This window comes from Gymnodraco acuticeps, unplaced genomic scaffold (genome assembly GCF_902827175.1).
Source record: "Gymnodraco acuticeps unplaced genomic scaffold, fGymAcu1.1, whole genome shotgun sequence".
In the NCBI taxonomy this organism is placed as follows: Eukaryota; Metazoa; Chordata; class Actinopteri; order Perciformes; family Bathydraconidae; genus Gymnodraco; species Gymnodraco acuticeps.
In genome coordinates, this window is record NW_022989894.1 from 1088923 (window position 1) to 1104941 (window position 16019).

At 42.1% G+C, this 16019-nt stretch overlaps 1 protein-coding gene across 17 annotated transcripts in view; it reads right to left on the reverse strand.

Annotated features, from left to right (window-relative positions):
* Positions 1-285: 285 nt before the first annotated feature.
* The window catches only part of nup214 (nucleoporin 214), a 44343-nt gene continuing 28609 nt past the window's right edge, over positions 286-16019 (reverse strand). For 6 of the 17 annotated variants that reach the window (XR_004567811.1, XR_004567801.1, XR_004567812.1 and 3 more), the window contains 9 exons: positions 15549-15601; positions 13983-15455; positions 12704-12768; positions 12413-12617; positions 12120-12272; positions 10297-10468; positions 8832-9108; positions 8216-8255; positions 286-539 (listed from right to left, as the gene is read on the reverse strand). Coding sequence is in view for 3 of the 17 variants with exons in the window: in XM_034203512.1 (XP_034059403.1) it covers positions 524-539; positions 8216-8255; positions 8960-9108; positions 10297-10468; positions 12120-12272; positions 12413-12617; positions 12704-12768; positions 13983-15455; positions 15549-15601 (2326 nt within the window). In the remaining 14 variants the exon portion in view is untranslated. The remainder of the gene's footprint in view (positions 540-8215; positions 8256-8831; positions 9109-10296; positions 10469-12119; positions 12273-12412; positions 12618-12703; positions 12769-13982; positions 15456-15548; positions 15602-16019) is intronic. The other 11 variants (XR_004567810.1, XR_004567804.1, XM_034203512.1 and 8 more) reach the window with 9 other exon arrangements.

Here is a 16019-nt window from a genome sequence, read left to right on the forward strand (position 1 = left end):
ATACTGTATGGTCCACTTCCCCATTGAAATTAATGAACATCCCACAAGCTGGGACAATTATAGGGAGACTTTAATTACCATCAGAGTAATTACAGCGTGTATTGGATCCTCCCCCCCTACACTCTGCCAAGGCGTTTGAATGAAAGCAGATTTCACCAGCAGCTCCTGTGGGATGCTTTTAAGAATTAAAGCTCAACTTTACCTCATCTGACCTTTGCCTGCAGAGACATGAACTTATGTTAATATGAATCCCTTAAAATACATGAATAAAACATACTAGTCTTCTTTCTGGTCATTGGTGCTTTAATTTCTATCTCTTTGCAGTTTAAACAATTTAAAACAGCTTAAAAAAAGGGAGAAGTCAGGTCTAAAAAAGCAGATAGAGCATTATTTGATTATTTGAATCATTTCAATCACAGCCATTTTCCACATCGATGTTGTTGAGTTGTCCCAGCTGTTGATGTGCGGTCACGTGGTCCTGTATGTTGACGTGGATGTGGAACCCCCCTCCTCCTTTAATCTCTCATGTGGATCTGTGCCTGTTGAGAAATATCAAAAACATTTCATTAAGATTGAAAGCCGTAAGGACAAAGTGTAAACTATTCTTCAACGTCAGTTTGCCTAAACAATTTCATGAGTGTGTACTGTCATGTTTTGTCATTCAACACCACTGTGTCATGTGTAGCACCTCCATACATCAACAAGAAGCCATTCAGTCCTCACAAAAACAACCTTAGTGGCAGCTTTATAAAGGTTTATGTGTTGTATCTCACGGCTTTAGAAATGGTAATGCTTTATGGGTCGGGTACAAGCCAACATTTCCTGGTGTGACACAATCCTGATTCTCTGCATTTAAACTATTTATTTTCTTATAATAAATGAAGCTTATCCATGATTAAATCCCCCCATTAGGGGAATTCATCCACAAAAAACACACTGCACTAGGTCAGAAACCAGAGGAGACTGTGAGGTCCACCGTAGACGGACCACTTTCGGACAAAATGCTCTATCAATTAAAGGCAGCTCATTGTGGAATTAGCCTCCCAAATGAGATACGGGATTGTCCCACTTTGAACAGTTTTAAAGGTCAACTAAAATAATTTAGGCGCGTTCACACTGGAGTACTTTTACCCCGTACTTTTCCCGTTTAGTTCCGTTAGTACCACTTATGTCGCGTTCACACCAAAAAGAGTACTTAGTGCCGGGAACTTTTACCCCCATTTTTAGTGCCTGCTAGAGAGGTGGTACCAAAAAAGTACCAATTTCTGATTGGCTGGGCGAATTGCAAACCACGCCCAGTAACTCTGAAAAGTTTTTTGAAGCCACCATTGTATTTGCTGGCATTAGCATTATTAGCATTAGCCCCGCGCACCAACGGAGAGAGACTAACTTATGGCAACACAAAAAAAAACATGGGAGCGGTGGAGATGAGGAGGTGTCGGCGTTCTGGCGATTTACTCGGAAGGCTTCAGTAGAAGCTGCAGTTTAAGCGTCCTTAAATCGTCCTCAAGCGGCCAGGCTAGTTTTTGGTGGCCTTTCCATATAGCGTAGCACCGGCTAGCGGGTACTTTTTCCCTCTTTTTCCGGCCCCATAAAATCGTGGTTCTATCAGGCCAGGGCCAGGGCTGAACTAGTGACGTCAACACTCTCGCCTGCTGATTGGTCAGAGAGAATCGTCACAAGATCGCGCGCGAGATCATCCCTAGCGTCGCATATATATCTAGAAGCAAGCTTGCAGCATTTTTATACACAGCATTTTTAAATGAATCGCTTCCACATCCTCCATTGTTGTGTGTGTTTTGTGAGTTGTGTCGCATTGAAGATGACGCCACTGCAGTTTTACCCAGCGTCGCTCCGCCCAAAAAGCCCACCAAAAAGCCGATCGCCCCGCCTACACTGCGTTGCTACCCCAGGTCCTAAACTGTAATGGAAATGCGTCACGGCCTCGGACGGCCAGCGAGGCAGCCCGAGGCCTGAGCGAGGACGCTTAGGGACGCTTAAACGGGGCTACCCCGCTGCAGTGGAAATGTGCCATAAGTGCCGTCACTAAGTATGGCAAAGTACTTGGTGTGAAAGCGGCTGTTGGTTGAGAAACAAACAAACAAACGTGCAATCACCGCTAAATGCACTTTAACACAGGGGTATCTCCTCTCGCACTTTATGTAGCTCTTGTATCTCCTCCTGCACTTTATATGTCGTAGCTGCTACATTGTACTACCATGCGGTAAATGCTTGTATGCTCTTTCTGCATATCATGTATTTATTTTTGCTATGTATATAAATGTCAGGTTCTTAAATGTTGAATGTGAGGGACTACGGATGGAAATTAGCTCAAAGCTCAAATCCGGCATGTATACGTTTTAAAGCATTATTTGTTTTAAATGTTCATCAATATGCATTGTCCCTCTTCAAATAAACGATTAAATAAATAAATTGTTTATCTTATTTCATAATTGGTTTTAAACATCAGGTTTTCAACATCTGTTCAACCATTTAACCCAACAAGTGATATTTAAAGCATTAATAAGTCACTTAATAACAATTCATAAAGCCATGAGCTGTGACTAAAAACACTTTTATAAGGGTGCGTTAATACAAAATTATCATCTAACATTTTGCGTTTAAAATAATGTTACATTCAAGGAAACGATTATAAGGTTAATACATGCATTTCATGTGTTTATTTCTAAAGAATTCTATTGAAATATTCCTATATACATATTAGTTATACATGTTTTTTTGTACGGTAACTATTATATTTTCCTACCTGGTTAAAGGTTATTGCTGTGATCATTGTAAAACCTGTTCTTATTGAGCTAAAGCCATGTTACAATAGGAGGCTGAAACAGACTGGTATACTTGGACGTCACCCACATGTTTAGATGTAATTAATGCAAAAGCTTAGTGAGCCGGAGTCTGTTATCCTGTTCGACCAATCAGAAAGTAAGCCAGCAGTTACGGGTAGTTTGGCGACATGCCTGTTAAAACAAACATACTCTTAGATAATGACACTGAACTATAAAACTGTGTGTCTGTTTTACAATCACTCTTATGCAATAAAGCAATGAATTTAGCGATGTAGGTAAAAAGACAAACACAGCACCCCCCCTGTATGTGCTGAATCATTTGCAAAGTCTCATCAAAATACTTTTATATTTTATGGATGATCAAAAACGGGGGTGGAAATGGAATATTTCTGGGGGCAATTATGTATTTCGTTAATTTATGTTCCACACATTTGGACTGTGGTGAACATCTGCTGACACCAGCAGATGCATTAAGATGCATTTAAATGCAAGCTGCTTGCTAAGTGAAAAGTCCTTTATTCAGCAAATCAGATAAGTGTGGAATGAGATTCAAACTGAAACTCTCAAAGGGATATTAATGAATGGAAGTCCACAAGTTAAACTATACCTCAAGAGCTTCAGCAATAGTTACTTTCGGGGTCAGTTCTGACAAGGGTGAATGAAACCAGAGTGATGACTGAAACCAAAGCTTAGGCTCAGACGGGGAATGCTCACCTGAGTGGGAAATGTAGAGGTGATGCTCTGCAGCCAGCTGTGGCTCAGCTCTAACACTTCCAGAAAAACAGCATCTAACCTCAAGTGCCCTCAGGATACTGTCAAAACAAGGTATGCACTCCAACATGGCATCCGTTTCCCTTCTCCTAGTGGAGTTCAATGTCTCATTTTAGAAAGTATTGTTGGGAAAGTAGTATAAGGAATTGTGAAAAACAGTATAACATATGTTTTATGGCTTCGTCATAGTTATTGTGTGTATTCCCACATGTAGATTTTTGTAATTTTTAATGCCATTTTATTTCTAGTTCAGATATATTCTGGACTGTTTACTTCTAGTGTCTTAATTTCTCTTATGAACATTGCCTTATTAAATTAAGTACTTATCTATCTATCTATTGCTTCAGTAAAAGTGTTGTTTTTCTAAATTAAAGGCCATCCCTGTGTTGTTCTGGTGATGCTAGCCTTCCCCCTCACATCTATGAAAATGCCTGACATCCACGATCAAGTCCATTAGTTAATACTTTAAGCCCGTTCTTAGTAATCCGTTCACATGCAATGCAAGTGTTGAAATTGTTGTTGCAAGAACCTGTTTGTGTTTTCTCATGTAAAGGGAGAGGGAGTGTCCAGTTCTTCTGCAGAGGAAGGGCTCTTTCTCTGGACACTTTGTGTACACTATGAACACTCAAGGAGGGTTGATTTAAATTAAAAGTCTCTTATTGCTCGGGTATAAAGCTTCTTTGAAGTATCAGGATAAGTAATGACACTGAACTGGGTAATCCCTGGGAGTCGGTTAAAGACAGAGTTAAAGAAGAGGAAGGTTCTGCGGTCGGGAGAGACTCTGCCGTAGCTGCCCGGGTGTTATTTATTATGCATAATGTTAATGTCAGTGCCAATATAATGCTCAAAGCTCTGCTTAGCATTTCAGCGTGAATACCGGCATACAACGTGATCATGCCCTTACATTCTGCAACTTAATACCAGTACCCCAAGGACCGTCTGTCAGCAGTTAAAGAAGAGACAAACATGAGTTGCAATACATAAAAAAAACTCCTGCAAGGCAAAATGCCCGATCTATAAACATTATCAAAAGTGAAAAAATGGTGTGTATCGCTTTGGGATTCTGATGCACTCAAAAATCCAAAAGCTTTATTTCTAAACCTGCAGACAAACAGACCTAACCAAAAATAATAAAAATGCAACATAACGGTATAGCAAATATTGTCACGTAATTTCATTTTTTAGCAGTGATCTGTTTTGAAAATGGTCATTTATAGTGGCTTGTTTCTTGTCAGGTAAATATATAGGTGATGAATACGATACATTTTAGTCTAGAACAAAGTGTTGAAGCATGAGAGAAGCCAACATTTCCATACCTAAAAAGTGATACTACTAGCATGGCTAAAAACCTTGAGTTTGCCAATATGGTGTATGTCAGATATTACAGATGATGTATCTTAATGTATTAAATATTGTGAAATCTCTTAATTTTTTTTACAACAGTTTCATTCTCCAAACAAGGGTAGGGCTTATACCCGCAGTGCAGCACTGTCACTCAGCACAGAGGAGAGAAACACCACTATTAGCTTTGGATTATCTGGGCAGACAAAACAACCTATTAGGGATGATTGTAGCCTGATGTTCCAGAGGGGCTCGTGCTCACAAATGGGATAACACTGAACTCACAATATCTGTGACCTGAACAGCCTGGCTGGTTCGTGAACGGGAGACCCTTGAGTGACCAGACCCAGCATTAACCACTGGGGAAAGAAAGGCCTGATGACCCCAAAGAGAGGGAGGGGCAGTACCACATGTAGAGATAATGGGTATGTCAGCAAAACTAGGCAGGATGTGCGTATCATCACTCACTTCTGGTGTGGAGGGAGAACAGATATTGAAGGAGGGGTTTGGGGAAGGGGGTGAGAGGTGATTTTGACTAAGCTATTTTTATCTGGATTCCATGAAGACAGCTGCCATCCCTGTGGGCGTCTGTGAGCGTTCCCATCACCAGGAACAGTGACACAATAAGAAAAAACGTACTGTCACTATTGAGAATTTCTATTATAATATATTTTAAAATTCTGCCTTTCATAGAGGCGAGTCGCAGGGTGGGTGCTGGAAATCTCATAAGCTCATCCGCTTTAGCTGACAGCGTTACAGACTTTGGGCTCTGCAACTGCCCGTGTGCCTCTTTAATCTGCCAACTGTAATTCTTTACCTGAGACATCAAAGAGCGGGGTACTGATCAAACAGAATTATGATCATCTGCTTAAACAATATATATAATGTATGAATATCCATTTATTATTCACTTCTTCAAAGCTGTTGATTTCTATTAAAGTCTATTGGGGAATGTGGATTGGACCATTTGGGCATGTGGGTGGGTTCAGGTCACATTTTATGACCCCGACATTCCCGTGCCCACTTCCTCACGATCAGGACCTCCACCACCCATCCGCTGGAGCGCGAGATAAGGATGGATGGAGTGACAGTGACATGCTCCACAGCCATAAGCTGGGAATGTAATTCTTTCGATGGTGGCCAAATGCCACAACATGGAGGCTCTGATACGAGTTCCTCATCAGCATTCTCCCGCAGCCTGATTTAGCTCTGAATGCCAGTCAATGGATTCCAGACTGAAGACGGAGGAATGAGCTGCATATCAAGGAATTAGCATTAATTAGTGAACCGTGTACACAGGGCCTCACGCGGGCTGCCATGCTATTCATCATGCCACCTCATATTAAACCGGCTTTGGTTTCACATTTTCCTCTCTGTTAAGGAAATACTGAGCAGAGTCAACTGTAAAATGCTGTTTCAATGCATGTCAAGATGTTTTAGTAAAGAGTTAGTGAATCTTTAGCCCAATCAAATGGCGGAAAACCAAAGTATAAAGTACGACAAATTATGTTTCAGTTCTCTAATGAGCAGGCTTTAGATCTTTCAAATTATGATGACTGCTTAATAAATACAATTTTGAATAGACAAATAATTTGAGAAATGTCATTTATTTCCATGTTTTCATGTAAAAATATACATCAAGCCCCCGGGGATTAACTGCAAAAATCATTTGAAAATGAAAATATAACTTTTTCACCTTAGATCACAATTCTTTGGAATGTAATCAAATCTCCATGACTACTGAGAGAAACTACTTGCATCTGAATGACTTTAGCCATGCTGAAAACACAATTTCCATAAATGAAAAGGAAGTGTCAACTGTTCAGACGCTTGAATGATTTGAGGTTAATGTGTATATGTTTAAAAGTGCAGGAACAAAAACTTAAAAATGCTGGACGAAAAATTAACCAACAAACTAACAACAATTCTATAAACTGCATCAGCGAGTTACAATATCCTATATTTTCTGAAGAAGGTGGTGAGCTTGTTTTACACAGTCTATGGTTTTAACAGGTAGTATATCTTTGAATTCCCTTTATTTGACTCGAATGCAACACACTCTTCTCTCTTTACCCATTATGTGGCACACTGAGCTTGATTGCAGAAAGTACTGTAGCAGTGACGTGGAGCTTTAATAAAACTAGCTTCTCCAACTGGCAAATGTTTGCGCACTTGATCTGGAAGAAGAAATGACAGACAAAGCAGAGAGGGAGAGATTATTGAAAAAGAGTTTCAATGCTTGAAAAGCCACCAGTGGTAGTTTTATTATAAGATTTACAACAAGAGCTTTACAATTCTCCTTTTGATGTTATGGTGCGGTTATTCAAATACTGCATATTGGATCTGGATATCTCTGTCAACATAAGGATGATTTAATAAAATGGTTGGAACACAAATTAGATTTTTAAAAGAAGAGTATAGGAAGAAAGGACAAACAAACACACAGTAGAGCCGTACAGATACACACACTAATACACACCTAATGTGTTTTTTCATATATTAAGATGTTGAACACAATGGATTTAGGTTGGAAATATAAGTTCTGATAACCGGTTGTCTTATTTCTTTTTTGTGGGCTGTTAAGATGTGCGTCAAAATGTTTTTTAAATGTTTTGAGTTTCAGTTATGAATTAAAGCAACCTGTTTTGCATATTCGCAAGAGAAAACTAATAATGCAATCCAATAAAGCATCCCAGCTTAGTAAAGAAACACAATAAGCATTAGGATGAATGTACTATTGGACAAAGTCCCAAAAGGAATGAGTAAAAATGACAGAGAGAGGAGGATTATTAACAACATGGGAATGCGTCCAATAGGCTTTGCCCGCCCTCGACACACTCCTGCACACTTCACAGGGCATTCCACTGGAACACACCCCGGGGAACATGGCCGCCATGTGACACGCAGCAGCAAGATGAAAATGTAATCACAAGGGGGCAATTAGTAAGAAAGTTGGACTAAAGCATTCATTCATGCACCACCCGTTTCAGGGACAGCGTCTTCCACAGGGGTCAGACTGATTTATATTTAGTATGGGCTGCTGTTTATTGCTTTATTTATTGGATCATCTTTTAAGGCAAGCTTTAATAAATCATTTCCTCCCCTCCCTAATTCAATACGGGGAAATAGCAACAAAGAGAATCCGACTCTAAACGAATAAGGAGACAAAGAATTCATTCAGAAAGGGTCTGTGGGGAATCGGGCTGTTGAAGATATTTGAGCTTCACTACAGACACAGCGCGCTGCTGACAGGGAGGAGAGACATGTGGGTCTGTATTCCCGCACAAATAACTTACTGGTTAGCAGACCCAAAGGTGTTTGTGTGTCCGGGGAATCCTAGGAAATGAAAAAAAAAAAGTGGATTAGTTGGGCGATTGCAGCAATCAAATATATGAAAACAGACAACCAATGCAATTTAATGTCAACGCATGAGTCATCCATAACAAACACATCTATGGTGCTGTGTACGTAAACCCTGAGTCAGGCAAAGCTTTGATACAAAGGACTTTGGAAGATAGAGACGGAAAAGGCACAGAAAGATAAATATATGAAGGGTGCAGTTGGATGGTGTGATTTACAGTACGTATATGGTTCATGAAAAAGCCTAAAAAAGCAGAAAGGAAGCAAAGGTGATTTCACACAGACATGTGGTTCAGAATATTCTGTTATTTTTTTTAAAACAGTAAATCTTTTTTTATTATTTCATTACTTTTGTAATAAAAATCAATAGTGAATGTCTGCATTTCAAGGTTCTTAAAATCACCCTCTAAAAAATGTGAGTGTCAATGCGTAGTGGAAGGTAAAGTCAAATGTACTGTAAGATGAAAAGAAGGAAAGTCTGATCTCAAAAAGGTAAAAAATGCTGAGTCGTCATAACTATTCAAATGTACTCATGTTGGGAGGACTGCATACCAAGTACCCTTGAGACACTGACTGCAGCATACACTATGTAGAAGTGCTGGGAAGGACATTTGAAGATGATGATGATGATGATGATGAGGGAATAGGGACAAACAGAGCCTCTAAAGCAGTAGTCTCACCTCCCGCCTGTTGTGGCTGCTGTCCAAAGCCGGAGAAGCTGCTGGGCTGAGTCCCAAACCCAGGGCTCTGCTGGGCTAGGCCCCCGAACGACGGAGCACTCTGATTGGCTAGGGACCCAAAGGATGGGCCGCTGGGTGGTGAGGCAAACCTGAAAACAGAAACAGACACAAATGTTGTGACGTGGTAGGAGTAACCAGAAGCTACAACTGCTAACAACGACATTTTAATTATTTTCATATTTGAAGGGGTGTGTGACAAACACTGAACCATGTGGCTCAATCCCATTTTACAGCCCTGCTTCATTTATAATGTCTTTGTACTAAGAAAGAAGATAAAAGAGAGAAATTACTGATGCTACCATCCAGAAGGGGTCAGACTGTGTGTGTGTGTGAGTGTGTGTGTGTGTAAGAGTGAGAATTGAGAAACGGGTTTAAGCGATAATCCCACCCATGGACTCTGAGGGAGAGAACAGGGAGAATGAGCAAAACGGGGGGGGAGAGAGAGAGAAATTTAATCTGCAGGCAGCCTGACCCGCAGTGAGATTATGCGAGTGCAATAATCGAGCCGTTCTGCACAGAGCTGCATAGTTTTGGGAGCAAAGCCGTGCTCTCTGTAATACAACGCAGAAAGAAAATAAATATATGAATAATCTGGAGAATTAAAGAATTAAAGGAGGGAGGAAAAAAGGTTTTCCAGAACGTTTAATTCAGATTTGAATTGAAAGTCTTTTCAGGTGAGGTGAGAAGAAAATATATATATATGTGTGTGTGTGTGTGTGTGTGTGTGTGTGTGTGTGGTGTGTGTGTGTGTGTGTGTGTGTGTGTGTGTGTGTGTGTGTGTGTGTGTGTGTGTGTGTGTGTGTGTGTTGTGTGTGTATGTGTGTGTGTGTATGTATGACAGTGTGAAAGCATTCTCCCTTATTCAATTAATAAAGTTTTAGGAGGGCTTTTTAAAAAGGTCCTGATTTGTTGAATTTGAATCACATCATCACTATAATGTCAATACATGGTTTAACAATGTGAAAGCTGCTCTTCGTTTGCTTCATGACTCTTTGTGACGGTGCACGGAGAGAGAGAGAGAGAGAGAGAGAGAGAGAGAGAGAGAACACAGATGTTCTGACTCCCAAAAAAAACCCTGGTGAAACTGACGTTCAGTATTTGCAAAGTAAATATCTGAATGCAAATTAGACAAAATGTCAAATTTGATTTTACATATTGCCAAGTGCATCCAGATATATTCCATACAAAATGCATTTATTTCTCAATAAATGACCAATGTTGTCTTACAAATATATTTGTATTACTTATATACACACAGAGTTTATTAAGTTTCTCACCCAAACCCTCCCATGCTGGAGGCCGTTGTTCCCTCTCCGAACACTTTACTAGCGGAGGGCACCATTGGGTTGGCGAAGGAAGGGGTCGATCCGAACGATGCTCCACCACCAAAAGCTTGGGAACTCCCAAAGGAAGGGGGGCTCCCAAACACCGGAGCACTGCCGAAACCACCTGTAGGAGGGAAAATGGATAAGGCCTTAAAAAGGTTTTGTAACAGAAAGCAGTGGAACATATAGGGAGTTACACCGGCCTCAGCACTATTTCTATAAAGAAATATATATTTTTCAAAGGGTCATGATGCAGCTTAGTTACAGGATATTTCACCCATGTGGAGGGGGTTTTCTTTTCATGCAAGGCTGAACAGTTCTGCTTGGATGCCTGTGTAAATATATGAAATAACTACATACAGTCCACATGTGTTCTGAAAGGGGTTGACACTAGCTAAAGGGTAATACATGTACACACGTAAACAGATACAAAAATGTTGGTAATCACATTTCTTATATAAGTGAATACGTTTCCCTACTGTATCTCACAAGAAAATGTCTGACCATGACAAATGCAGTTACAGGATTGTGTCTTTTTGTGTACATTGAAGTATATTTTGGAACGGCACACTGCAACAGGTTGAAAACAGGATATTCACACCAGCTCAGAAACTCAGAGGTGGAGTGGTATGGGAGAAAGAGAGTTCTGAAATTACAGCCTGGCCAGCAGCATGCCGCAGTAAATAATTGATTGAGCTAATGTAACAAGATTACATTCCCTCTACATTCACCAGTGATGGGGCACGAGAGAGCCAAGTATTACCTATATCCTAGCTAAATGATACCTTGGACGTCTACTAAAACAACACAGACGTTTTTGTAACCAGACATTTAAAAATTACAGAAGCTCAATTTTAAAATCTAAGTTATCTATTTGCTTAAACTTGCTCAACAGCTAGTTCATTTGCAATTGATCCACTCTAAATAATCAACCATAAAGACCAAAGCCAAATGAACCAAATGGCAGAAAATGGTTTTTTCAGCTTCATAGATATCGATATAGTTTACATTTACAAACATGACATTGGATTTAGAAAAACTGGGATGATCTTTTTTTTTTTTAAACCTTTTCCGATAATTTGATATACCATACAATTAATTGGTTAGTCTTTAAAATAATTGCAGCATTCTAACCTTTTTTGTACCCAGAACATCGCATCTCCATTGAATGGCAGTCTTGAAAACAATCGATCTTAAGGAGATAATGTGACACTTTCTGTGTTTGAAATATGCAGCAGTACTGCGAGTACTGTTAGAGGTAACATTGCATCAGCAGTACTGTGGCAGGTAATGCCAGACTGCCTCACTCCCTGCTCTGCTGGGGCGAGGAGATAAGGGCACTTGCTGTAGCTCAGATGATAAAGGAGAATGCAATGTCAACAGTCAGCTGATGTATAAAAGTCGACTTTGTAAAGGTGCTTCAATTACAGCCACCGCACTATCACTGATCCTCACCATAGACTGTATATATAAAGATCCACACACATCACTAACCCAGAGCCTCTGAGCCAGACCCCAAACATGTCAAACAGAGAAAACCACCACTAATCCAGATACATGTGTGTAAGCGTGAAATTATGATCTAATACCAGAACTGTTTACATTTGTTAGGCCTTTTGCTCAATTTTAATTAAGCAATTGGAAACAAGCCTGGTCTGAAAATGTCAGCATTATAATTTATCTGAATAAAACGTTAACTGCCAAGAGAGTGAATGACAGTAAGGAGTGAAAAACCACAGTATAATGAGAATACAAAGCAATATGAGGAGATGTACCTGATTTTGCCGGAGATGAGAAGGAGCCAAATCCCTGTGCTGCGACACTCCCTGCCCCGGTGGTGAAGGTCCCGCTGGGTTTCTGCTCCCCAAAGGAGCTCTGCCCAAAGTCAAAGGACTTGGCACTGCTAGTCCCAAACAGAGAGGGGGTACCTACAGAGGAAATGCATATACATGTGTCTTTCACGGACAGTAACATTAGGATTTGTTTCTTGTACTGTTACCAATTCCAATCAACAATATGCTAACAGAAGGGTCAGCAATTTGTTTTTCTTCAGATTGCGTTACTCTACCTGTCTGAGCAGGCTGCCCAAACCCTCCGGGGGAAGCACCGGTGCCGAATGGGTTCTTGTTGGCAGCTTCTTCGCTGGGTTTGCCTCCGAGTCCAGAGAAGAATCCCCCTCCAGCGGTTTGTCCCGCTGCGTTGGCTGAACTTGAGCCGAACAGATTGCCACCAGACGATGGTTGCTGCTGTTGCTGCTGCTGCTGCTGCTGCTGGGAAATAAATGTTGGTTTTACAACGTGTCCAGATGTTTTGTACAGTTCTATTTATTGGTTACTATAAATTAATCAGTGGATTATACCTGTCCAAATACACTTCCGCTGCTAGATTGTTGGCCGAACACAGGGGCCGCAGCAGAGCCAAAAGCTGTAATAAGAGAGAGAAGACAAATCCAGTCATGACTGACACATTGATAACAATGCACTACTAGATGTCACGTAGCCAATGATGCCACCTAAATGTTCCAGCCACCACTGAATGAATATTTTAATTATTTTCCTCCAGTGTCAAACAGAATGAGTCAGCTCTGGGAACTCAGCCCCCCCCCCTTCAAAATGTGACAAACTGTGTTTTACTGCTGGGTAGATAGATTTCCGTCAGCTGTCCCAGAGTCACAGACATTCCCACGCTGTGTGGGGAATTTAGAGAATCTTTTGGAATGGGACAACTCCCCTCATGCCACCCTTGTTACTCAGACTGCTGCACCCCCCCCCCCCCAAAATATCAGAGCCAGCCCCACACCCCCAGCCAGGCAGGCAGTATATGAAAGGGTGATGATGGCCTTTTGACCAAAAAAAGTGTAACATTTGACCTTCAACCCCTCCAAATGTGTGGGAATGTCCGCTAAATGAGTTGAATGTTTCTTACAGCCCACTGCCCATAATACAATTAAGGGGTTAGCTGAGGTTGTGAGTCAGACACAACTTAACTATTTGTAGATGTTCAGTTCTCATTAGTACATTTAACACCGCTTTGAAGGGACGACAACATCCCCGACTTGTCTTTACAGCCGATTGAATTTCATTTTGAGAAACATGCATACCCAATTACGTTAAACCTAAAATGTGTAATTTTCCTACAAAACGGCCACATGAATACTATACTCACTATATGAATATAGTACTCAAGATACTGTTTCGAGGTGCATTAATGTAATGAGTTGTGTCAGGTTCAGTTTAGCACTAGCCATTCAAATGACATTGATACTATACTTTGTTAAGTCATAAACATGGAAGAAAAATGAAAAAATAAAACATTTGGACAAATCCAACAGGGGGATAAATCTTCTCCCTGGCTGATCGTGTCACTTTAGGAGTTACATTTCCAGTTTTTATACATATCAATAATCTTTAAACTAATAGTTTTGAGCCAGAACTTCAAGTATTTGTACCTTGTTATAAAATAAAATGTGCTAAATATAGTAACCAACGCTGTTGGTTCCATGTTTAAGACACACATTTAACAACATCTAATGATTGGGATCCCAAAGCCAAATAAACTTCACTGGGAATTGGGACATCTCTATTCTTTAAGAATCATATTTTACAAATGAGCATTAAGATCTAAAAGTGCAGACTCACTCTCACCTGAGGGCTGTCCAAATCCAAATCCTGTAGATGAAGATGTGGTGGTGTTACTCCCAAACACAGGCCCTGGCCCAAATCCAGAGCTCTGGCCAAATGCCGGTGCTGTGGTTTGTCCGAACAGCCCTGACCCGGTGCTGCTGGCTGTGTTGGCGCTGCTCGTGCCGAAGGAGAAGGAACTGGCATTGGTGGCAGTGGCGGCACCGAAGAGACTTCCTCCAGTAGTTGCGCTGTTAGAACTCGCGCCAAATGCAGATTGGCCAAAAGAAAAGCCGCCAGGTGTTTCAGTGTTGGTGGCAGGTTGGCCGAAGCCACTCACCTGGCCAAACACAGAATTTCCAAAACCAGGTGCAGAGGGTGTACCAAACGCAGTTGAGCCAAACCCTGGGGCTGAGGGGGCTGGGGGGACAGAGGAAGCTGGAGGGGCAGCAGGTTGCCCAAACACAGTGCTAGCAGTAGTAGCTGTGCTAACAACAGTGGAGGTAGGGGTGGTGCCTGCAGCGGCAACTGTGCTGATAACTGGTGTAGCTCCGAGGGAACTGCTGTCCGTTATTGTGGGGGTCGTTTGAGTGAAAATGGAGCCTGGTTTGTCAGAACTGGGCACCTGGAAGGCTGTTGGAGCTACACCAGGGGTGGGTGCTACAGCAGGGGCGGGGGCAGCAGATGTGGGCACAGGACTAGCGGTCGTGGTGCTGTCTGGGGGGGCTTCTGTTGTGGGAGCCGCACTGGCTGGTGGGATTGCATCAGCTGGGGCGGTGAAATATGAGGGAGGGTGTGGGGGCGGGGAGGTTGCGGCCAAAGGAGGTGAGGGCGATGGTGCTGTAATCGCTGTGGTTTCTGTGGCAGCTGCATCCTCTGCAGGCTCGGGGGCTGCAGGGGGGCTGGGGCTCTCTACAGCTGGAGGTGGGGTGGGTTCATAAAGTGGTGGGGAACCTTTCTGCTCCTCTGAAGGGTCTGGAGAAGCCGCAAGAAGACTGCTGAAAGACGTAGGTGAAGCCAAGGCTGCTAAACCGGACTGAGGGATGGAGAAGGCCGGCTTGGGGTTTTGTTCAGGGGGCTTGAACAAACTCCCCAACGCTGCCCCCTTGGACAGGTCTGCTCCTGCAGAATCGTCTGCAGACTTTTGTTGGCCTGGAGCAAAGCTAAACTGCGCCGCTCCCTTGCCTAGACCGAGTCCAGCTTCTCCAAAGCTAAATGAGCCAGCGGTGGGTTTGGCGGATGCATCTTGGGCTTCTTCTCCATGGCCCACACGTAGTCCAGAGAAGATGCCCAGAGTTTCCCCCCCAATGGGCTTCAGGGGCTGTGGCTCTGTCCTCAGGGCCAGTTTGTCTCCTGACAGGGGCAGGGTGGGAGAGGCGGTTCCGAGAGCAGGGGAGGGGGACTTTGGGGTGAGGGAGAATGGCTCCTCTGCCGACTGGCTAAACATCATCTTACCATTTCCACCAAAGGAGAATTTATTCGCATCGTTAACTGGAGAGACATAAACAAAAGTCATTGAATGTGTGACCATTTGACATCGTCCTCATAACGATCCGCTACAAAGCTACTTTATTGTTTGTTTACCTTGTGGCACTCCAGCTGCCGGTGTAACAGAAGAAAAACTGAAGCCAGTGGCCCTGCAAAATAAATTAAAGTCTGAATGAATCAACAGTAAGAGCATCCTGGCTTGGAAACTGGATGGTGACAGGGTTCCAGTCCCTGATGGACCACAAAAAACTAGTTTACCACCTCAGCCTTGCCAAGCTACCGGACCCCCAACTGCTCTGACACCTCTTGATTACTACATGTGTTTGTGCATGTGTGTATTTCCGGTGTACTGTGTACTGTAACAACCAAGTGAATATTGAACTTCCCCTTGTAGGAAAAATAAAGTATGTGTTTTTCTTCTTCTGTGATGTAACTTATTTCAAACTGAAACAGAACACAGTTGTATCATAGTGATAGTCACACCCACAGATTATTAGTCAGGGACAGAGGGAGACATCATAATTGGAAAAGTTGATATTTTGCTACTTGTGCTACCCACAAGGTCAA